This window comes from Phalangium opilio, unplaced genomic scaffold (genome assembly GCF_054372755.1).
Source record: "Phalangium opilio isolate 3A_F unplaced genomic scaffold, DU_Popi_V2 ptg000082l_1, whole genome shotgun sequence".
NCBI classification, from domain to species: domain Eukaryota; kingdom Metazoa; phylum Arthropoda; class Arachnida; order Opiliones; family Phalangiidae; genus Phalangium; species Phalangium opilio.
The window spans coordinates 11,901,479-11,927,387 of NW_028324189.1; the positions used below are offsets into that span (position 1 = coordinate 11,901,479).

The window sequence follows — 25,909 nt, forward strand, 5'->3', positions numbered from 1 at the left end:
GGATGCCGGGCTATTTCGCAGCCTCTCCTCAGTCGGAAAATATGACTGTAATTTTCGTCATTCGTGTCGCGCTGACGTGAGTTTTCAAGAACCAATGAGATGATTGCTGGTTGTAATTTAGAGGCGGAGATTAACTCAGGACCTACGTTTGGACTGGAGATAAAGCTAGAAATGTGGGGCGAATTTATACCTTCTCCCTAGTAAAATAGATATCGCTTCTTGACCATACATAAACCTGCATGGGTTAAAAAATAGTAATACCTCACTTCTCTCCATGCCTGTTTAGGAATAATGAAAATTTATAGCTTTTATATATTTATATATTTATATTTATATTTTATACAGTAAACATGTGATATTTGTATTGAGAGTTTTTCATTCATATATTCATGGCTCCTTTGGGCCGGCAGTAGCTGAATAGGCTATAGAGAGCTTTTAGTTGGAGGAGGATCTGAGTCTAGTGACGCTGCCATATTGGTGGGTTTAAAGCAGGAATGAAGCTGAGATCACCCCCAATATGGCTACCAGAACAGCGGTAAGACTTGGGAGGGTTTGACGTACATCTGAAAGCTCTCTATAGGCTACGTGTAAAAGTCCACTCCAGCCAAAGGGACCCCCTAATTTTAGGGATAAAAGCGGGTCAATTTGGACCCTTAATTGTTAGCCTACGTCACGTTGGACAAAACCCCGGGCAGCACCACCGACTTTGGGGTTAAATAACTCTGGTTCTACAATAGATAGGGTTAACTCCTTTGAGTATATCATAGCTCTGACTCTTCCCTTCCGAATGATCCTTAATACTTGGGGTTACAATAATTAGGGCTTGAATAATTAAGTAAATTAGCAAAACATGGGCTTCTTTTCATTGCAATCCTTGAATATATTCCGGATATCTATGAATATTTTTGTGAATGTTTACAGCTATTGGGCGATCACGTAAATATATACATAATTTGAACTATGGGGTTAAAAATACAATTAATAATTAAGTTTCTTAAAAGAATATTTTCAAATTATTTTAGCATCCACCCACGTGACTTTAGCCTTTAAGATGAATTTCCTCTATCACTTATATCATAATAGTTTTAGCGGGAAATGTCTCTATATATATATTTGAAGAAAGAAAGCAGTTTGTTTCTCTGCAGGGCAATAAAAAATGTATAGAAAAAGAATCCATCTTTCGTCTCCCGAGAGCGAGAGACGATGTAGGAGGAATCGAATTGGCGGGAAATTTAGGAGGGAAAAGTCACTCAGTACCCTTGGGATTGATAAAAAAATGTGATCGAAAAAAAAAACACCAAATAACGACTGAAGAAACACTAAAACAGAAACAACTACAGCTACAGGAGACATCGTCTCGTCATAGCACACTTTGGATCATGGGAGTTGATTCCGTTCTTCTTGGATTCGAACGAAGCCAGTGAGAAACTGCATTCGAGGGGTCGGACGTTTTGGAAAAAGTGTACGGGATTTCGAAATCAATTTGATTTCTTCGAATTTCGTTTGATTTCTTCCAATTTCGTTTGATTTCTTCCAATTTCGTTTGATTTCTTCCAATTTCGTTTGATTTCTTCCAATTTCGTTTGATTTCTTCCAATTTCGTTTGATTTCTTCCAATTTCGTTTGATTTCTTCCAATTTCGTTTGATTTCTTCCAATTTCGTTTGATTTCTTCCAATTTCGTTTGATTTCTTCCAATTTCGTTTGATTTCTTCCAATTTCGTTTGATTTCTTCCAATTTCGTTTGATTTCTTCCAATTTCGTTTGATTTCTTCCAATTTCGTTTGATTTCTTCGAATTTCGTTTGATTTCTTCGAATTTCGTTTGATTTCTTCGAATTTCGTTTGATTTCTTCGAATTTCGTTTGATTTCTTCGAATTTCGTTTGATTTCTTCGAATTTCGTTTGATTTCTTCGAATTTCGTTTGATTTCTTCGAATTTCGTTTGATTTCTTCGGATTTCGTTTGATTTCTTCGGATTTCGTTTGATTTCTTCGGATTTCGTTTGATTTCTTCGGATTTCGTTTGATTTCTTCGGATTTCGTTTGATTTCTTCGGATTTCGTTTGATTTCTTCGGATTTCGTTTGATTTCTTCGGATTTCGTTTGATTTCATCGGATTCGTTTGATTTCAAAATTCGATAAAATCCAATGGATTTCATCGAATTTTGAGATTTTTCTCGTGATTTCGTCGGATTTTGCGATATTTCCCTTGATTTCTTTGGATTTTGAGGTTTTTCACGTGATTTCCTCGGATTTTGAGATTTTCCCCGTGATTTCGTCGGATTTTGTGATTTTCGTGAATTTTGTAATGGATTTCATGATTTTTTACTAATTTTGTGATTTAGCTTCTGATTTCGTGATTTCTTTACTGATTTTGTGATTTAGCTTCCGATTCGTGATTTCTTTGTGGATTTCGTGATTTTTTTTACTGATTTTGTGATTTCTTTAGTGATTTTATTGCAGCGATTTCGTATTTTTTATTTGATTTCGAAATCAGCCTTGATTTCGGATTTCTTAAATTGGATTTCACGGGTAGCGTACGGGATTTCATGAATGACCGACCCCTCGACTGCATTGCACTGGTAGAAGCGCAAAGGTGAGGCCAAATATACAAGCATCTTAGGAGGGTGGAATAAATTTTCGATGAAGTTAGAGCCCGGTTGAATGTAGGGGGAGGAAGTGAGGTTTGCGAGTTGAGTTTTTGGAAAACGAGGCAGTATCAGGATGAGGAGGTTAGAGTAAGGGGGGGGGGTATACTTGAAATATCACTCCCGATATACCATGAGAGAAAAAAATGAGCGAGGGAAACAAGAAACTACGTCAGAGAACTCATTTGAGGATAGTTAGGATACCATTATGGTTATGCATTACATTCCTATGCGCAAAAGGTGATTTTCTTCCTAAATTTAAGTGATTTAGCGTGTGAAATAGTCCATAGTGAAACGAACATAAATAACAGGGTTCATACAACTTTTGGAAAACAAATTTCCCTGAGATTTCCAGGTTTTTCCCCATATACTTTCCTGAATTTTACACGTTTTTCCCGTATATGAAGTATCCTATGGAGAAAATGTTAACGAAGGAGGGGAGGGGGGGAAATATGACTATTACATAATAAAGGACGTCCCCGTATTTCTAATATAACCAGAGTTATGAGCCTCCAAAGTACAGTGTAATGTTAATCCTAAGGAGGGTATGTTTATGAACATTTTGCTTAATTACTCGGCTCCTGTTTGACGCAAATTTCCCTGATTTCCCTGAAATTTCCCTGAATTTTCCCTGAGGTTTTTGTCAACTATTAATTTCCCTGATTTTTCCAGGTTTGTATGAACCCTGAATAATTTTGTGTAAATGTCGGACCCCTTTAGTTACGAACAAATCGGTGTAGGTAAAACCAAAATGTTTCCTTTGTAAACAATTAAATTGGATATTTTAATTTCGGACAGCTTGGAAAGTTCAACTGGCTTCCCCGTCATCCCTCCAACCAGTACCCAATCTAGAAGACAAGACACCCATGGACATAACCAACGTAACACTACCACAAAATGTTCGGTTCATGAACTAAGTCTGCATACACGCTATACGCCCTCAATCACCCCCTTTTCCAAAAGAAAGAATTCTAGAAGAAGCAGAAGAAAAAAAAATTTTAAGGAAAAATCCACTTTTCCTCCCACCTCGGAGTCGGTCTCGGTAAGTTCGGGTTTGGTTTGGTTTGACCTTGACGGGGGTCACGAATCTATCCCTCCCCCGAAACCCGCCAAATAAAAAACGGGGCGAGAAGTTAACCCGGACTACGAACTGAACGAACACTGCGCCACAAAAAAAAGAAAAAAGAAGAAAAAGTAGAGAAGGGGAACAGTAACTCTCCACCAAAGTCTGACTGAACTGATAAAAAAATTCATATATTCCATCCCAACAAGCTGTTTAGTCAGGTGTAAATAAATAACGGCCCCCGTTTCCCTCGCTATATCACGCGGAGAAAATCTAAAACTGTCTTAAAAAATGAAAGTAACATTCGTAGTACCATAAGTTTATAAGATATGTTTAAATAAGTATGACACTACCTATACTTTGTAATGCTAGAGACTTACAGCTCGAGCTAGTTCAAGGACGACAAGCGAGAATTGAAGTCCTACACTCGGTGTTAATTTTGCAGGACTTCAATCTAGGTCCTATTTAGTCTGTACTAAGCCTTTGACACCGCCTAACCAGGCGTCGCTTTACCTTGGATTCACGACAAGCTTCAGTTTGTAACCAATGACAAACTTAAGGAGGAATATATCTTATGAACTTATGGTACTACCAAGTTAACATTGAAATGTGAAGTAACTAAGGGACTTGTCTACAAATTGACAGACGCTGATTTTAACTACATTTGAAAACGTGAAATAATTAAAGGCGGTATTTTCATTCGTAGTTATAAATAAATTACCAGAAATTGTAAAATGAAAGCTGTATTGAAATTGCATTAAAACTTTAGCGACAACCCCCCGGTAAACCGCAAAATAACCCCTTTTTTTACGCTACTTTAAGTACACAAAAGATTTCTAGTTGAGGAGGTTTGAATTGAAAATAAAAAAGTATATCCAAGTTTAGCAGACGAAAAACCATTCTTTATTTTTTGTAATCTTTTTCTTTTTCTATAGACCTGATAGTGTCGCAAAAATGCGGGGTTGTTTTGAGAAAATCTGTCTTCTCACGAAAAACTGAAAATGTACTACTGGTGGATTTCTAAAAGCTATATAGTTGAACCCACCCAAATAGGGCTCTTGATGATATTTGAATCTTGCCTATACTTCGTGTGTAGTAAATTCCGAGCATTCCAAGCAACTTTGGAGCGGGATTTTCGCCTCGTACGCTAATATTTAACGCGAGAACAAATCTGCTCTAGTGTAGTTCGGAGCAGCGGATTCCGACGTCCTGATTGTTGGTTATACAGCTATGCGGATTAATTAAGCGAATCCCCCTCCCATCGAACAACCAAATTTCCCTAGGTCTATAATTACGTATATTTATCTAAATATTTAGTTTAGGTATTTACAATTCAAAACTAAACAATATAACTAGCTCTTCAAGGGAATTCCAGTTCATGGGATGGCATTGGTTAAATTATTTGTGATATTTCAAATTTCTCTCGTCTTCATATTTAATCGTAGAAATTTCTTTAATAAAAGCTGAAAATTTCAGAGTAATAGCGTGTAATGTTATTTCCCAAACGTTTAATATATATTCGAGGCAAGATTGGTGTCATTACTAAGCTTTTGTATCTATCTATCACCAAGAAGTGATATCTACTTTATTAGGGAGTAGGTATAACGAGGTATAAGATGTAAGGTAAGTATTCGCGCGCCATAGTCCCAGTCCCCCTTTCAAAATACAAGGGGGGACGTAAAAGGAGGCGCCGGGCTATTTCGCCTCTCCTCAGTCAGAAAATACGTAATTTTCCTCATTCGCATCGTGCTGACGTGAGTTTTCAAGAACCAATGAGATGCTGGTTGTAATTTAGAGGCGGGAATTAACTGGAGATAAAGCTGGAAATGTGGCGAATTTACAACTTCTTACTAATAAACTAGATATCACTTCTTGCTATCACTAAACGCCACAATTCAATCGACACAAAAGCTTTAAAGGCGTTGGGTTGTATTGGACTGGTCAATCCTTTGTTCAATAAAGGAAAGCTTTGGCGTATTTATACGCAATTTAAAATCCCGTTGAGAAAAAATAGTTCTAACATTCTTAACCTTAAGGTACAGATATTATCACATTTCAACATTAAAATATCACCACAACCAAAGGCGGAAAATTTAACAAAGGCACGTGTAAAACCGCGCCAACTAAACACGTGCTACCGGCGTTATATTTGGTTCATTTTCAACATGAAAAACCGATCCATCCCAACTTGGTTGACAAATACACGGTTCAAAGCTCCCGGTTTTCGTTATGAATAGTAAAACCTCCAAAAACCGGAGCCTTTTATACGTTAACAAAATGCTGGTTAGATAAAAAGCGAGGGCCATGCGTGGTAAGTATAGTAACCATTGTACAAACCCCCAATACTTCAAACCAACCTCTAGCTACCATCAGAGATATATTAGAATTTAGCACCTTTTTGAATCCAAAAAGCTTTGAAAGCTAGTAAATAGAATTTTACGGGAATTTTTCACGGTAACTTTCCAGATTTTATCATGAGTAAATAAACTTAAAGGGGGGTTTTGCAGTTAGTATACCCAAGTTTTAATAGATCACGCATGGTGAAGTTTATGCGTATACAGCGTGTTTCTAAAGATCTGTCAAAATGTTTTTGACATTTTTCCGTCAAGTTATGTTTAGAGTGTTTTACGTATGACCCCTTTTATTTAATTAATAAACTGAAAGACAATTATTTCTAATATAATTAAGGGTCATCCATAAAACTCTCCTAACATAACTTTACTCGAACACGGTGTCCCTTGTGGAAAAATAAAATCTACCATAGAAGTTACATTTTCGACTTGAAACCTTAAATTCTAATAAAAGACAATTCATAAACACCCTGTATGTATTATTTGAAAAGAGAGGTAAGGTCCCTCATTAAAAAAGCTTTACAATTTAATGGATTTCTTGGTTTACGTTAATTGTTTTCAAACACGCAAAGTTTTAAATTGATAATGTAAAGAGTGTTGTTTCTCAATTCCTCACGTACGAATTTAACTACGTCTAGATCTTGATAACGCCGTAATATGGATAGACAATGTTTCAAAATTTCAATTTGTGACGGTGGTTAAAAACACGTTTCTCCACGTGACAAATTGATGCCTTTATTTCTACCATTTATTCAGTGTTTATGAGAGATTACGTAATTTGTCATTTGTTTTTCGTGGAATTACAGAAATTAACGTTTCTGTAATAAAGCCCATTAATAAAGTAAAATTCTTTTTTAAAAAAGTTGAAATAAATCCGCAATGTTTAATATAAGTCGTACCAAGGGCGAAAAACATTTTTTTAATTATTTCTTTTTTCTTGAAGAGTATTTTTGAAAAGGAGACCACATGGCTCTAACTCGTAGCTCGTCACACTTGGTTGAACGTCTTTGGATTAAGAACCCAAGTATATTTCATTTTTTTAAAAAGTGACTTAATACAACTAAAACGCGGCCCTTTCTTATTGTTTAAGACATAATTACGTGTACTATGACTTCTGTAAGCCATGTGTTTACTGTTTCGCAAAAAAACATTAGATTTATATATAAAGATACACAATTGCAATTTTCTTTTCATTTCATTTCGTTTCGCGTGTTAAAAATTCTGATCTGATTTGAACTAAACTGAACTGGTAGCGCGCGTCAGGAGGACAAAGTGTCGCTTATCATTAGTACAAATTGATTTAAGAGGTGGGGGGAACCTTTGGCGGATGTCTCCGACCCACTTGAAACGACGTTGTACTTCAAGACAAAAAGTTTAGTTACCCTGTCTAAGATTGACGCTTTAGGCCTTGGTCTTATTTATTGTTTCACGGGATGGTAGTTAGATAGTTAAAGAAGAGACTTAAGTAAGTAAGGAGGATGGATGCATTGTCCTTTTGTTAAATTCTTTTTTAAAAAATACTATAAATACAAGTCGACGGAGTTTAATTTCATATAAGCATAACTCTACAAGTAATTCCCAATTGGTATATCGCGTGAGCAGACGCAAAGTCTAGACTTTTTTTCCCCGCTACAATGAAATCAAATAACTGTGATTCCGAGATCGTTTACTCCTCTGACGATGGGAAGCTATGTTTGTTTTTATTAACTAAAAATATGAAGAAAAAAAATTGCGAAATTTGAAATTTCAGGAGTGGGAGGGGGGAGCGAACATTGCGCTTAAGATAACAAAGTACTCATCATCATTACACGATGTAGATTTAAGGGTTTAACCACATAACGATCTATACTTCGACGGTGAGAGTGTGAGTTATTGTAGATAGATAGATGACCTGCCAAGCGTTTAGGAATTTAACGCAAAACAAACAAGGATCGTAACGAGACTGTAACACGCGAAAGTTTGTTTTGCTTCTATAGTTCATGATTAAATGAATTGGAAATCTCAAATCTCTGAAATTAGGCTTAAGGTATATAGTTACAATCGTTGAGAATTAGGCCTAACGTCTATCGTTACAATCGTTGAGAATTAGGCCTAACGACTATCGTTACAATCGCAAAGAATTAGGCTTAAGGTCTATCGTTACAATCGCGCAGAATTAGGCTTACGGTCTATCGTTACAAACGCGCAGAATTAGGCCTAACGTCTATCGTTACAATCGCGCAGAATTAGGCTTAGGATCTGTTACTTTTGTAAGGGCATACCAAGGAAATTCTGCCACCGTTCGAGTCAGTATATAGTGATACATAGGTGATCACCCAAGAATCTTCTTGAAAGTTTCGCAACAAGCACTAAAGTCAGCCAACTAGAGTAGTTTGTTATAAAATATATATATAAAAGTTGAGCTTGGGAATCCATTAGTTAACCTTAAGGGTAACCCCTCTCTCGGGAAAGTTCGCTAGTTTCTTCGCGTTTCGAATAGAAATGAGTATATTTGAAAACGGCGGGCGTAATTTATTTCCTCTACAAGGACTCCCAAAAGATTAACTACTACGATTGTAAAATCCCAGGAATTTTTTCCTCTCAAACTCCCCAACTAAAAACATACTCTTGAAAGATTATCGCTGTTAAAAAGCCATTTTCAAAAATCTAAATCTAAAAAAATTGGGGTGCTCTAGAGCTAGAGCTATGGCTGACTCCGTGATCACCATCCAACCAATCTGGTTTAGGTTTTAAGATCTCTTTTTATTATATTCGGGGGTTTGGCCCGGTGCGATAAATGAGGTGACCACTACGCTGTATCCACTCTTCTTTACGTGATCTGATAAGACACCAAGATTTCTTAAAGTCAATTTATATCATTCCGATTTTATTTGAGAGAGAGGAGGAAAGGTATCTTTTAGAGTATTTGGATTCGTAACACGATATCGTAAAAATCACGGTAGAATTTCATTCCTGGGATTTAAGCGTAATTGGAGAAGGTATCGGGGTACATTCCCAATTTTTTAAAAGAGTGGTAAAATTTTACCTTATTGATAACGTGTAAAATCGTGAATGTAATTAAGTCTAATTTCTAGCGCAAAGTGCGTGGAAGAATTTGTTCATAAGATATGTTCTGTTCCATAAGTTTGTCACTGGTTACAAACTGGAGCTTGTACGTCATGAAGTGAATGAGTTGGGTCATAGATTCGAGGTAAAGCGACGCCTTGTGAAGTGCTGTCAAAGGCTTAGTATAGACTAAATAGGAAGATGGACTGCAAAACCGAGTGTAGTCAAGCAATTGTCGCTTGTCGTTCTCGAACTAGCTCGAGCTGTAAGTCTCTAGCATTACGAAGTATAGGTCGTGTCATACTTGTGAAACATATCTTATAAACTGATGGTAATGCTAACTATTCCCCATTTTAACCCCCAACTACAACTTGGTTCTCAAATAAACTATACAGAACCATCAAGGATCAATTACAAAATGCCTGTAAGAAATATTTTCAGTTGGCCAGTCCATTATGCTATTTTGATGGTCGTATTACAATTTTGAGAATTAGTATAATACACAGATTTAGTCCTAAGGGGAAAAATACATCGCTGTCAAACGGACCACGATTCGACCAGCATTTTTGACGACCTAAAAATCTTTCAGGAAAACATAAGTGGATGGATGGGGTCTCTTCATTCATTAAATTTCTCAAGCGCATAAAGGTTAACTTTGTCCACTCTAGAATTTGTCCCATTCCGGCCTTCCTGTTTCAAGTCCCGAGAATTACTTGAGGAGATGTCGGGGGCCTCAATCTTCCCAAGATGAACCTCAACTCAAAGAACTTAAGACGTTGTTGGTTGGTCTCTCTTAGCTCATAGCGTCCATACAACTATTCTAAAATTTTTTTGGTCTCTCTATGTGGATGTAAAAAAATGTGGATATCAAATGTTCATAGCATAAAATGTATAGACGAGGGGAGAGCTTAAGTTTTACTTAATGCTTGTATTAAAAAATGTTCAGAGGCCATGATGCACGGTATGTCGCTATGACGCCTTTCACTACAAACTAGACGCGCTAGTCGTTCCCGGAAGTTGATGGTGCGTTCATCCGTTTCTTATACGTACAATATCTGGGCTGCCTCTTCCTAAGACCGTGGAGCCCATCTTAGGACTAAGAAAACTCTCCAAATTTAGTCGTTTTGGCTACTGTAAAATTTCACCCTCTCAAAATAAACTAAAAGACGTAGGCTACAATATTTATACTATGAAGTGTAGAAATTATAAGATCTCATAAAGGTCCATTCACACAGCAGGCAAAACGGTAGCGGCGGGTATTTCTCTTACCTACGCGTCTCCTCCTAGTGGTGGAAACTTGGAATTGCCATAAAGACAACTGACAAACCATTGCCATTGCCTACTGTCATTTCATCTTTAACCTTAACCTAACTCTTACAAGGAATTAAAATCAATATAATATAAGCCATGCCATGTTAAAGTTCGATGTAGAAAGATTTAAACAAAGATGGCATTGCAGTCTGTTGAATTTTGTCCCTCATCATAGTCATCTACCATACCGATGCTACCAGTACCTACTCATACTTATGGAGATTATTAAAGGGTTATGATCTAAACAGAAGTAATAGTGCGCGAATTGCTTCTGCCTAAATCATCCCAAATGACCCGTTTCTAGTCCTTTTGACTGACCAAGGCTTAAGGTGTTATAAGTAATCAAAACTACAAGAGACAATAATCACTTCATCAATATTAAGAGTTTACTACTCTAAAATATAGATTCTGAATGGAAAAAAAAAACCCCTAATTTCTTGGTCAAACCCTTCCAGGAATTTCAGAATTCAAGATAGTAATGTAAGCACTGGTTAATAAATAGCTTAGAAAGGTGTATCTATTTACATCCCCCACCCCAAGTTCCCAACTTACAAAGATGGTTTAAATCATTTTCTCCTATTCCCTCTCGTTGGCTAAAAAAAAAAGAAGAAAATCAAAAGCTGATGATGATCACCCGTGATAACGGGTAGTTAACACCCCAAGGTCAAGCTCCTAAGGATAAAAAAATATCCGTTTTCTTCACCATGCCTCGTTTAGTTTAGTTTCACTGCTAAAAAATCCCCCAAAAAAGAGAGAAATCCTCTTCCCCCCTCGGATGCCCTAGGGCTGTAATTTTGATTTCCTCGCTTGATTCTCTCTGGCATTCGGGATCTAGGGGGGAAATACATTCAGCGCCACTGACCCTATTTGTTTATATAAGTACTTGACGGAGGTACCCACTCCAGGGCGCGGCCATTTTCTGACAACACTTGATTAGAAAACGAGAGAGAGAGAGAGAGAAAACGGACCCGGGGCCTGGAAGATCCTATGGTATTCAGGTATAACCTTACGCAGTAATGTTTCTACCCCCTTACAGTGTTATAGTGGCAATGAAAAAACGCGTTGCCAGTCACCTGTAGCATGCAGGCACCTTTTTCCCGCTCTTTGTGTGAAGGGCATTTTGCGCCTATTTCTCTTACGGACGGTCCCCTTTGAGCAAACAAACACGTGATTGCATTTGCTTATACACCATTTCTATGTAACTAAGAGGTAAAGACAGGGGGGGTAAAACTTTGCCTTCCATCTCGCTTTTAGGCGCATGCGCTGTAGTATTTTGGTATCATGAGAGATGGAAATGTGTCCTGATACTGAGGGTTGCCTACCCCTTTTTTTACATCGAAAAGGTCAATTAGAAAGCGTTCCATCCAACGATTAATTATAAGAATATTTTAATTGATCAGGTACGTAGTTTATATCGTGAAAATAAAGGAATTATTGCAAATTTTTTTTTATTTTTAAATTTCGTTGAATTTACAAGGTTGCTGTGAAAGTGGATGAAGAAATGATGAATGATCTCATACAGGACGTGTTAGGGATGAGTCTACATCACGACCAAAAGAAGCAAAAAAAAAAAAACTTATACCTCATTCTTGGATACATCTCAAAGAAAATAGTGTAACAATCTACGAGTTTGCAAAAGGTTGGAAGCTATGGCGCCTTAATACCCTCATATATGCTGGTCTTCACCCCTACTTACAAATAGAAAAAAAAAATCCCTGGCTCGAACCTCCGTCGTCCGTAACAAAGTATTTTCACTATGAGGCACGATTTTTGTTAAGTTAGATGGGGGTCTACAGGGCGCGACACGAGAAGATAGTATAAACTAACTTTTGGGAAGGGAAAGAAAAAAATAAATACAACAGGTATTATTACCTTAACGTCTAGTCAAGAGACTCATAAGGAACGACGCGAAATTTCTCGCTAAATCGTTAGCAAAATAAAAAAAAAACTGGATGGGATAAAGTAGATTTACTTTTGCTTGGTTAAAAAGTTAGGGTTTGGGGGAATCTTTTGTGGATTTATGGATGGTCCCTATGATTAAGTACAAGTGGAATTGATGCCAGCAGCTTTTTAGGAACCCCCCAATTTGAGTACTTTTCACGTCCGGTTGTGGTTTATTCCCTTGGCTAGAAGTTATTTTTTTTTTCGAGGCGATTACAGACGAGGCGAGTTAGACACACTGTTACTGTTAGAGAGATCATTTTAGGTTTTGAGTAATGGTTTCTTCGTAATTCCTACCCCGTTTAGGTTTATTGGCGACAATTTGACGTCAAAAATGGTCAAATACTTCAGTAAGTTCAGTTTATATACCAACATGTTATGCAGGCTCAATAAGGGTCATTTATTTCGCTAACCTGTTGTATGTTGTCAAATAACAACAGGTTAGGGTTGAACAAGGAACTATGACAGTGTGTCTTGGCTAGTGTACTACTTGTTTACAAAAGATTTTAACTAAGGAAAATTTCCAAGGTGTATCCCTTCAAATAGCCATTTTGGCCCAATTTTTAACCATTATTGTATCTCGATACCTCAATTATACCGGAAGATACGGTAAATTGAAGATAAAGTAAATGCACAGTTTTCAGATTGATACCATTTACACCAGGAGGCCAGGGTACTTAGCCAAGTAGTCTTTCCTCTAGGTGTAAATTGTATCAATCCTCCTAGTCTGTAAACTATATATACATGTCCAATGACACCAAATACCTCGCTCTAAATCAGCCAAGGTTTTGAGATAACAAGGTTGCAACAAAAATAAGGATCCAAACACACACATATTACTCCTGAACCACCATATCCCTACATATCCCGTTAAAAATACATTCATAGCAAAACATATCTTGAGGTTAAGGTACAAACGTTAAAGGTCATCATCTTTCTTAACAATGAACATACCTTACTCTCTCATGAGGTAAAGCCAAGAGATTTCTTGATTTGAAGAAAGTAAGCCTAAAGACTGCAAGCAAAAGATGATGGTTTAAAAAGCAAAAAACGCCTTATCACGAACCTAAAAAAGATTCATAAAAATAGGGGGAACCTATCTGTTATATAAAAGTTTTCACTGAGGAGGGAGGGTGGACCATGGTACACCGTGTTTCTTACAGATCATAGAATTCAACTGGGGAGACTGGTCTTTTTGACTTTAGAGGCATAAACTGATGGTATTTCTTGCCTTGGTCATGGTATACACACACCCCCTACTCTTGCAGCGGAGGGAATTTCTTTTACCATCCCCTCCGGATTTGGAAGTGGTGGTGGTGGTGGCTTAAGACTGCTTATCTTCAAGCCAGGATGGATTCTAGTTGATCCCCCCAAATGCTCTCTATCAAGTCTTATTACGAGCTCGTCAAAAGAGGGCGCCAAAAGGCACACGAATTTATTTCTCTCCGTCCCTCCCGTCTTTGTGTAGTCTGCTTGAGAAATCTTGACCCAATGGCCAAGTCGTCAAACGCGCCACCATCCATAAGAGGGCTGATAATACGCCAACCGTCAAAAACTTGTTGCTTGGGGATCTTTTATATTTTTACTGGTGTTTAACAGGGGGAGTTTGCAACGTTATTAAAGTATAGATACGTATTGGTTGGCACTTGGGGTTTTATTTTTAACGCATTGCGTATGCTGAAGACTGTACATGGTATGAATAGAAGCCTATTTTTAAGCTGGGGATTTTCTTAAGCCTTGGTTTCCAAAATGATTTAAGTAGTTTACTTGTCTTTGCGCAATGTTGGTGACGAGGAAGATTTAAAGCTTTATTGTACACGGTTTTTATGACGTCAGGAACCCATATAATACCCTAAAACGTTTGTTTACGGCACCATATCCCTTAGCTATCTTTAAACGTTCTCTGGTATCATTAATGGGTTCTAAACTATTGTTAAGAGATTTTCCTGATTTTTCAAGCCCAATTACGGTTATATTTCACTTGCCCTTTGAGAGTCACGGACCACCGGCATCGTTGGGACATGCCGGGTCCCTTTTTTCCCAAAAAAAAAGGTCACAAAAGAGCCCATTTTTAGAAACCAGGGGGTCGTGAATTGAGATCCATCCAATAATAAAAGGAGTCACTCCCAGAAGCCACAAATCAAAAAATAAATTGCCGCCAGCTATCTTTCAAAATTTGTTTCTTGGTAAAAGTGTACCATCAACCCGGGTCATAATCAACGCTTTTCATATTGGCTCTATAATCGTACTATCCCTGCCCTTGGTAACGGTATAATTTCAATGTGAAAAAAGGCGTTTAAAGTATTATTTTCGCATGGGAGGCAAAATAGTCTAGCAATAATCAATCATACTGGACTTCATCTTTCTCGCAAGTGCCAAAACTTCACGGCTAAAGATAATTACTATAAAGTAAAAACACAACACACTAACGACAGTTCCTATTTTCCCACCCATGTACTTTTGTACGCCAATAGGCTACGACTGCTGATAGTGTGTAATTTTAATTTAAGAGAATTTTAAGAAATCTATGCAGATTTGGGATGCAAACGAAATTTCACCTCGCAATTATTTGTTACGAGGTAGAAAATACGTTAATTCCTGCATTTTAAAATTTTTGTTTTTGAATTTGTCAATTAGTTTTTTTTTGTTTACCTGTGACTGTAATCTATTCCAATATTCTTTGGCGGATTTATCACGTTCTGAATTATTCCATGGGTAAAATTTGTCCCCGAACTGAAATAATAAATTTAGTTTAATTAAGATAACGAAATTAATTATTCAATTAATGTCATTCATAAATATATTTTAGGCTACAATATTAAGATATTTTTAGGGTATGGTTATGGATGTTACGGTATATTATTATGGTAGAGTAGGTAGTAAATACATAATATTATTAAATAATAGAAGACGGATAATTGGATAATTTACAAGACAAACCACAATTTTCATGGATAATTCACTGATTTAATTAAAATGGAAATATTTCACTCCGTAAAGCCTTATTTTCATGGATAAATATTTTCATTAAAGCCACATTTTCATGGCTACCTAACAAAGCCTTAATTTCATGGATAAACATTTTTATTAAAGCCACATTTTCATGGCAACGTAGCAAAGCCTTATTTTCATGGATAAACATTTTTATTAAAACCACATTTTCGTGGCAACCTAGCAAAGCCTTATTTTCATGGATTATCAAAGCCTTATTTTCATGGATTATCAAAGCCTTATTTTCATGGATAAATATCTTTATTAAAGCCACATTTTCATGGCCAACTCGTAAAGCCTTATTTTCATGCATAATAAAGCCTCATTTTCCCGGTTATCAAACTAAAGGCGTATTTTCATTGATATCCTACTCAAGCCATTTATTCTAAGCCACATTTTCACGAAAAAATAAATTCACATCGCCCAAAAACCTGTATCTCTGACCCCTTCCAATCACGGCATACAAAAAAAAAATAAAAATAAAAAGAAATGAATAAAATAATAGATTAAAATTAATTTTGAGGAATCGAATGAAAGCATGGATTGGGGGTGGGGGGGGGGGGGCAGAGTATACCAACACGTAAAACACCTTACAATAAAAGGGGGCCCTCCTTATAAAGCTTTTCTTTTTTCTTAGGGGAGACTTCGACAATAAGCGTTGCAAAAGAAATTTCCCTTATAGCATAGGTAAAAACAGGAAAGAAATCGCGGGTGGCCAAAAGAAAAACCAAAGCCAAACTAAACTAGAAAAAAATGCTGAAAACGGGGTGGAGACCTTATAAACAAGAGGGTAAGAAATGGGGCTTCAAAAAAAAAAAAAATACCCCAACCTTTCTAGAGAAATGAAAATAAAACCGAATTCAGGTAAGGATGGGATCTAGGCTATCGAAAATGACAGGTAAGCTGATGGAGGACAGGAGAGAGGGTGAGGTGGCCCCCAAACACTTCCGACCTGAGAAAGATGAAGGAGGAGGCTCGGGAGCAAAAATATAATAATAAAAAAATGTTTTTTAAAATATTCCCTAGAATGGATGAACTAAAAAAATTCCACAGCACGTCTTTTCCTCGATCTTTCTACTGTATGTTGAGGGGGCACGAGACTGTGTTATTGTTAAGTTTATATAAAGAGAGCATAAGTGGATCAAGAAGTCGCGATACTAAGGGCGTGTTATACCCGCCTCTACACCCTTTTCACATCAAAGACTAAAAATCGTCTGCTCAATCAATATAAGGTTTAAGATGGCGGTACATGATCATCCGAGAGCTTTCAGTTGAAGGAGGAGGAGCTGAGCCTCGTGACATAGTTTACGCTGCCATATTTGTGGGTTTAAAGCAGGAATGAACCTGAGATCACCCCCAATATGGCTGGCTACCAGAACGGGACGGTATAGAGAGCTTTCAGTTGGAGGAGGACCTGAGCCTCGTGACATAGTTTACGCTGCCATATTGGTGGGTTTAAAGCAGGAATAAAGCTGAGATCACCCCCAATATGGCTGGCTACCAGAACGGGACGGTATAGAGAGCTTTCAGTTGGAGGAGGAGCTGAGTCTCGTGACATAGTTTACGCTGCCATGTTGGTGGGTTTAAAGCAGGAATGAAGCTGATATCACCCCCAATATGGCTACCAGAACAGCGGTAAGACTTGGGAGGGGGTGTGACGTCACGTACTACTATCCCATCTGAAAGCTCTCTATATGGACACAAAGACCTTAGATAGGGCTTCAACGTTACTACGTAACCGAAGTCCGTATTCTATTGTTTGAAATAATTTCTTAATTCACGTATTTGTTGTTGTTGTTTACGTCACATCTATCAATGTCTGAAGAAATAAGGTGGGTAAACACCCCCCCCCCCCCGGAGTCCCAACTGTTTTTTTTTTACAAAAAAAAAAAGAAAAAAGATTAATCCATTGATTGAAATAATTTTAAATTCAAAATTCAAGTTGTTTTTTTACACATACCAATAAAATGTCGAATAATTACTCGATTTGATAAGGGAGTAAAAAACATTCCTTATCCCCAAGTTTTTATTTAATATAATTGCTTCTCTCGTATTTGTTTTTCTTTTTAAAAAAAGGAATTTTACGTATTCCAAAAACGAAATCGTCAATTTCGATAAGGGCACCCCTGGATTTTGGTCGTATTTTATTTCTTCTTGGGAGATTAAATTTTTCTTTTTTTTTTTCTTATTTATTCATAAGAGGCGATGCGTGGTTTTTGGCGCGATATTTACGAGGCATGCCTGTCACTTTTTTCTCTCTCACGTGGTTTGCTAGCGCGTGCGTGTAGCCTTGCACCGTTTAAATGATAAGATTGTACCACGTGCTAGATAAGTTGTTGGTAGAAATATATATAACGCTTCAATGGTTGTTGCTAATTATGTCTGTCTGTCAATGTCATTATACAGGGTTCATACAACTTTTGGAAAACAAATTTCCCTGAGATTTCCAGGTTTTTCCCGTATATGGAGCATCCTATGGAGCAAATGTTAACGAAAGAGCGGGGGGGCCAGAGTTATGAGCCCCCAAAGTTTAGGGTAATGGTAATCCTATGGAGGGGAAGTTCACGAACATTTTGCTTAATTACTCGGCCCCTGTTTGACGCAAATTTCCCTGTATTTTACTAAAAATTCTAAATTTCCCTGAATTTTCCCTGAGGTTTTTGTCAACTATTATTTCCCTGATTTTTCCAGGTTTTCCAGGTTTGTATGAACCCTGTCATAGGCAAATCCAACCCGATCTACCAAATTAAATTTACCTCAGCTAAACCTATTTAGAGAATCCAAAATATAAATTCATTCTTAATTCACTTAAATTTCACAGAGAAAATTGGGACTGTAATCAAAGAATTAGGTGTTACCAATCTCTTTATTTATTAGACTAGCCCGTTTTTTTATCAAACTTTTGATATCAAACCAAGCAACTCAATGTAGATGACGTATAATTTATTATGGATATAAATTATGGCATAGAAAGAAGTACAGATTGGATAGAAAAGAGTTTTATCGCCACGCAGAGACAGCCTTGATAATAAGACCGCGTAATATATGTATCAAGTTTTTTTATTATTATTATAATAATAATAATTTTAACCAAATTCCTTAAGCCTTGGCTAAATTATAAATAACACAAATCTTCTGCCGGCGTTCAGGATCTAGGGTGATGTTAAAAGAAAGGGCCACAGTAGCCTAGGATTTGCTTATAAAATAATTACTATTTCAAAAAGGAACCGAATATCTATTTATGATGTTAAATAAGATACAATAAATAAAGTTTTTTTAATATGATCAAGAACTCAAGTGATATCTAGTTTATTAGGGAGAAGGTTTAAATTCGCCACATCTATAATCCAAACTTAGATCCGGAGTTAATCCCCGCCTCTAAATTACAACCAGAATCTCATTGGTTCTTGAAAACTCACGATGTTAAATAAGATACAATAAATAAAGTTTTTTTAATATGATCAAGAACTCAAGTGATATCTAGTTTATTAGGGAGAAGGTTTAAATTCGCCACATCTATAATCCAAACTTAGATCCGGAGTTAATCCCCGCCTCTAAATTACAACCAGAATCTCATTGGTTCTTGAAAACTCACGTCAGCGCGACGCGAATGACGAAAATTACGTATTTTCCGACTGAGGAGAGGCGAAATAGCCCGGCCTCCTTTTACGTCCCCCCTTGTATTTTGAAAGGGGGACTGCAGGACTATGGCGCGCGAATGCCTAGGAATCTCTCACCTTCTCCCTAATAAACTAGATATCACTTCTTGATATGATATGATTAATCCATAAGACGTTGGGATACAAAATTCTATTGGACGAAGCATTGAAAAAATAAAAAAAAATATATCAGGTGGTACTATTCCTCCAATAAAATTCTTTACCCAAAAAGTCATCTCGTATCTTCTTTAATTCATAAAGAATACATACAACTAATTGGAATAATTGTGCCTTTATATTTTTACACGCTTTTTTACCTAAAAAGAAGAATATTATTCTTTTACAGTGGCCCTTTCCTTGGAAGTTATGAATACATTTATGATGTTGATAACGCGTTCTTTATGTCAGAGCGAGTTTTCGGGGTTATTTTGCCCCTATAGAGTTTAACAAAGGATAATTGTATTCATTGTTAAGTTATCGCGGGTACTAAGTGTGAGAAGGGGACGCTCGAGGGCGCTATGAACCTTATTAAAGTATACACAAGGCGCCCCATCATATAACACCTCGATTTAAACGGAATTCAGTCTTTTTTTTTGCTGGGCGCGAGTTCCCTATACCATAGCCGCGAATCCATCAAGAAGTTATATAGACCTAATGCAAATTTTTCGGGGGTAGAAGTGTAGGGTGAATGGTATGTGGTGTTCATGTCTGTCAGACTGTAAAAAGTATCCTAAATTATACTTGCGTTTAACGCCCTGTCTCTACTCCATTTACTTAATCATTCTTGGTTGTACGCGAACATCTTTTCACTTCTTCCGCATTTACCTAACTGTAGGTACGCACAATTGGACACAAATATCTAATAGACCTTTTCAGTGTAAAAATGTGGGTAGGCAACCATAAGTACTGGGGCACACAAGCAAGGATGAGGAGATGATGTATCCGTGATACAAGGGGGTTGACACATTGCCATCCGTCTCCGCGCAATCTCACGATACAAAATGACTTACAGCGCAGGCGCCAAAAAGCCAAATGAAAGGCAAAGTTTCACCCCCTTGTCTTTTCCTCTTAGCTACATCGAAATGGTCTATCTACCCTGTGCCGTGTAGATTAAGAATATCTTGACAAATTGCATAGGAAACATTGCAGTCTGCGGAACTCTAAATTCATCAGAACCTGTCCCTAAAATATGTCAATTTAAACAGTTCTTAAGGATAGGCACAAAAAAAACCTAAGCCTAGACAATTTTCTTCAACTCTAATCAATTTTCGTCTCTTGACGAGATGGAGAAAGCGGGAAAGAGATAGAAAAGGGAGAGAGAAAGAGATGGGAAGTGGGAGTATTAGCGAGGAGGCGAGAGATATGTTGAAATTGAATATATTTGAAAATTAGTAGAATGGTCTTGGTGTCTTTTTGGCAACTTTGAAAGGTCCCGTCCTTCCCATATCATCTCCCCCCTCTCCTCTCTCTCTCTCTTTTCTCGTTGTCACTTTTCCAAAAGTGTTTCTGTTGCCTCTCTCTATCTCTAGGAGCGTATTTCTGTCAACTACAAAATGTACGTCAGGACTCAGGACACACTCTTTGTAATATACTTTTTTACTTGATGACAAAGACCGTAGACAAGATACGCGCGACGCAACGCTCGTGGCAACGAGAGCCCCTTGATATAAATAGACACACGCGAGCGTGTTGTACCATAAAATCTGTTTAAAAAAGCTCCCATAATGCTTTGCCTTCCTCTTTTACGCAATAATGCGAATACGAATGCATGCTATTGTTAACACACGTTTTACTACAAGATGTATGGTTGGTTATTTCTCCTTCCGGATCCATGCAAGAGACATAAGTGAGGAGCAATTCTTTAATCTGGCTGCTGGCATCGCTCACTCAATCTTACCAGCAACTGTTCTGTCAAATAATGGTACTAAGTAATATCATTTTATTTTTATTTATTTTGAAGTAATTAGGAGATGTTACGAACAATTGTATGTTGATATCGAAGTGGTACGTTGTTGTGGTGTTTTGGGTAAAATTTCTTCATTTTAATTTAGTAATAATTTCACTCCATTATAACAGGGTTCATACAACTTTTGGAAATAAATTTCCCAGAGATTTCCAGGCTTTTCCCGTATATGGAATATCCTATGGAGCAAATGCTATCGAAGGACCGGGGACAAATAGGACTATAACACACTAAAAGGACATCACCTTATCTCTAGTAGAACCTGAGTTATGAGCCTCCAAATATAGTGTAATGTTAATACTATGGAGAGAATGTTCACGAACATTCTGCTGCTTAATTACCCGGCCCCTGATTGACGCAAATTTCCCTGAATTACCAGAATTTTACTAAAAATTCTAAATTTCCCTGAGTTTTCCCTGAGGTTTTTGTCAACTATTTATTTCCCTGATTTTTCCAGGTTTTCCAGGTTTGAATGAACCCTGCCATACCAGTTGAGCAGCTTGGTGTGTTTAACTTAAAACGGTTTTCAATGAATTTTTGGGACGAACCAAGGCAATATATATATTTTTTAATAGATTTAAATTTTATTTTATAATAATAATAATAATAATATAACGAGAGAGAAAAATTCCAATTCCTTTAAGCCAAGTCCTTGAGAACGACATAAAGTCCTTGAAAATTGCCATAAAATCGGATATGAATAACATTAATTAAGGGATCTTAATTAAGACCGTATAATCCGTACCCGAGACGCGAAAAAAAAAGAAACAATATTCTGAATTATTTTGACTGCTTACTATATAAATTAACCGGAGAATCAAGTCAAATTAACATCAAGAAAATGGCCCCTTGGCTTTCCCTAATTTTTTATCATCGGCACCTCGTTATTAAAAAAATTAAAAAAAAGAACGTATAAAGGGGCAGTGAAATAAACAACTATTTAGTTTCTTATTAAACATTTTAACGCTGCGGGATTTGAAGGGTTGTTTATCAATCAGTCAATCATAACTTTTAATAAATATAAATATTCATCCCGTATAATATTCCCTTTAAAAACTTGAATACGGAAAAGCTCTTTCTTGGAATAATGCCTTTAAATTCATTAGCATATTTAATCGCTTATACTTCAGGTATTTTTACCTTCATAATATGGCAAGCGGAATTTTTTTCAAGTCAGGGGCTATAATTTTCGCCTAGATTTGCAATTCGACACCATTTGTATTTCGGTATATAGATAGATTATTAGTGAGCACTGGTCTTGCTTTAGGAAGGTTTTCTTAGTATTTTTGGCGGGCCTTAGGGCTTACGGCTATTTAGTCACCCCCCCCCCTCCCTCCAAGGGCCGACTACAGCATGCATTGGTGTAGGCACTAGGTTGTCAACACTCTTGGATAGCGGTAGCTTAAACTAACTAAAACTTTATCACGGCTTGTTAGGGAGTCAGGACCCCCGTAACATTTCATTCATTCAAAACTAAGCGTTTGTAAACGCCATAACGGAAATGGTTTCGATCAAATGCGAATTTTTTAAAGGTGAAGTATAAATGGGATGGGGAGTGGTTGTTTTACAGTGAAATTAGGCTTAACGAGATCGCTTGACATTTAATGATCTACATTTTTAGGGAGGTTGAAAATTCATATTAGAGATTTAATTTATATTTATTAATTAATTAGGTTAACCATTTCTAATTGTTCTTGATTTATTAACGGTGAAAACTAATCTTGGTCCAGTATACTCCAGTTCTTAAGATACACGGCAAGAAGCGATATCTAGTTTACTAGGGAGAAAATATAAGATGCATAAGTATTCGTGCGCCATAGTCCCACCCAGTCCCCTCTTTTAAAATACAAGGGGGGACGTAAAAGGAGGCCGGGCTATTTCGCCTCTCCTCAGTCGTCGGTAATTTTCGTGATTCGCGTCGCGCTGACTGAGTTTTCAAGAACCAATGAGATGCTGGTTGTAATTTAGAGGCGGGGATTAACTCCGGACCTACGTTTGGACTGGAGATAAAGCTGGAAATGTGGCCAATTTATACCTTCTCCCTAGTAAACTAGATATCACTTCTTGACACGGTGTTTCTTTTACTGTATGTCAGAATTTAAAGTCATTTACTATAGCCTAGGAAATAAATTTTTAGTCTAAAATTGTTATGATTGGAGTATTTACGGGTGACCCCTTATATTTAATATAAGAAACTGAAAGACAATTATAATTTAATTAGGGGGTCATCCATAAAATACTCCAAACATAAATTAAAACATTTAAATTTATCAAGGCCTAATTTTGGTGTAAGATTTAAATAAAATCTTCAAGGCGCGTTTTCACGTACCTTAATTACCCATAAAACTGTACAAAGAAAATAAGAAGGGAAAAAAGAAGAAGAAGAATCTCCCTAAGTATATTTCCATCCAAACACTGAAAATCTGTCCCCCCAAAAATATCAGGGGTGTAAACAAGAGCAGCTCACCGTTCCCTAAAAAAAATCTGTTTTACAACGTGATGTGTTCGTAAAAGCTTTCAAACTTTTTTCTCTTTTTCCAGTATAGACATACATTTGTAACTCCCTTCTCTAAACAAAGACACACATTGCCAACCCCTGAAAATTGGTGGCAAAATTAGTTGAGTCTTATTCGGACAGAACACGATCCGCCTTCAAAACCTTAACCCAAGTCCCAAACCCAACTCAATCGTCAAGTAAATATAAAGAACGTATTTATGACACGAGAACGTTTGACTATAGAAGGATGCTCGGAGAGACCAAATTCTCCGTCAAGTAGCCCCTCCCCTTTCAAAACCAGTACCGAGCGGTTATTCAGTTGCGCACATGGGCATTCAGGGCAACAGAGAAATTTGTTTACAACAACGGAGGAAGTTCTCTCAACTCGTTTCCCTTTTGGATTTCATTCATAATGGATCACGTGAGTCACGTGATGTCTGCCTCATCCGCTATGCGCCGGGATAGGTGCGCGTGAGAGATAGGAACGACTGTGCCGTTCATGTTACCTTTCCCCCCTTCGACTCTTCTATCTCAACATCCTCCATTCTTCCAGTTTACGTAGATGACTGCATTATAGTCCAATTTAATCTCTGAATGTTCTCAGTACTTCACAAGTTCGGTAAGGGGGTTCTTGTAGGAGGTAGGCGTGTGAACGAGACCAAACTTTTTTTCTGGTGATAGCTTTTTGGCTATAGTATACAGGGTGTTTGTGAAAAGTCCATCAATAATGAAAGGGCGTATTTATTGGGCCATTTTGAGTCGAAAATGTTCTATGACATTTTGCCGTCCGAGCCACGGTTTTCGAGTTATGATTTGAATATTTTAGGGATGACCCCTTCATTAAATTAGCGCTGTCTTTCAATTTCTTAATTAAATTTAAGGGGTCATCCGTAAATTACTCCAATCATAACTTGAAAACAGTGGCCCGAACGGAAAAATGTCATAGAACATTTTCGACTCAAAATGGCCCAATAAATACGCCCTTTCATTATTGATGGACCTTTCACAAACACCCTGTATAGTTATTCCTCCATTTTCCTCCGAGCTTTTGTTTTTTCTAGGGAATCTAGGGTTTCGGGGGTGTTTTAGCTTCTGCCCCTTAACTTCTGGGGTCCTAGTGAGCTTGGCTTTTAAGCAAGCGAGGTTTACCCAACTCCGACTCGTCTCTGGTTCCCCAAGGACTTGTCCCCCATAAGTGACAATTAATAAGTCACAAGCTTGTTTTTTACAATCAACTGTTAAGGCTACGGGGAGAGTATTATTTTTCTCTAGGGGAGAATATTTTTTTTGGGTTGTTCTGGTGAGTGATTTCTGTCCTACCCTGTCCTGTTGAGAACTCAACTCTCGAATCGTGGGGCTGAACCACCCAACCCACACGTAACTTGTAAGGTTGAATTTTTCATGAGTATTTTTTTCATGTTACTTTTATTTCAGATAAAAATATCATTTTCCGATTGTTGATTTAGTTAATGTCTAATGGATGAGTAAATTAGTTTTTGGTGGTCTATTTCTAGTGTTTTTATAACCCTTTCTTTAAGTGATTTTTTTTATTTATTCCAAAAATCTCATTTGGGGTGGTATCTATCGTTACTTTAATTAAATTATTAAATATTTAAGTTAAATCAACCCTTTAAGTCTTAATATTAATATTAGTGAATTGAAACATAAAACGGGGGAAATATGGGATGAAGGAATAAAAAAATCCATTTTAATCTTAACTAGATCAAATTTTCTTCTGTAATAACAGGAGTTAATAGAGAGAAGAGTGTGTGCCATCCCCGACGTTTCAAAGGGGTCTATAAGTTAACGAAATTTGGCCTTTTATATTATTAAAATCCACAAGTTCACTAATTAGCATGAATTTATTCATTTAACATGAATATATATCTGCATCGACTATTTAAACTACATATTCAGGGATGGGAGGGGCTTAGTTTGCGTGACGTCAGAGAATTTCCGGCGGTTTGTTTTTAAAGCTAAAGCTCTTGTCATGCGAAAGGCTAACTATGCTTGTAAATTGATCAACTACCGCATTAATTATACCTCCAACAGCAAGATCAATTCTCACCATTTCAGATGTTGGTAGTTAATTTTGGCCTTTTATATTATTAAAATCCACAAGTTCACTAATTAGCATGAATTTATTCATTTAACATGAATATATATCTGCATTGACTATTTAAACTACATATTCAGGGATGGGAGGGGCTTAGTTTGCGTGACGTCAGAGAATTTCCGGCGGTTTGTTTTTAAAGCTAAAGCTCTTGTCATGCGAAAGGCTAACTATGCTTGTAAATTGATCAACTACCGCATTAATTATACCTCCAACAGCAAGATCAATTCACACCATTTCAGATGTTGGTAGTTAATTTTCAACCGTTTCATTTTCTTCATGGCCAAGGCTTAGCACTTTACCAATACCGACAGTTTTCAGTTTTAG

The 25,909-nt window shown here is 37.0% G+C and overlaps 1 protein-coding gene across 3 annotated transcripts in view; it reads right to left on the reverse strand.

Moving 5' to 3' along the window:
* The window catches only part of pan (transcription factor pangolin), a 135,125-nt gene that overhangs the window by 37,013 nt on the left and 72,203 nt on the right, over positions 1-25,909 (reverse strand). For 2 of the 3 annotated variants that reach the window (XM_089848752.1, XM_089848751.1), the window contains exon 4: positions 15,012-15,092. The exons of the other annotated variant lie outside the window; for it this stretch is intronic. In XM_089848752.1, coding sequence (XP_089704878.1) covers positions 15,012-15,092 — 81 coding nt within the window. The remainder of the gene's footprint in view (positions 1-15,011; positions 15,093-25,909) is intronic. 3 annotated transcript variants of the gene reach the window in all.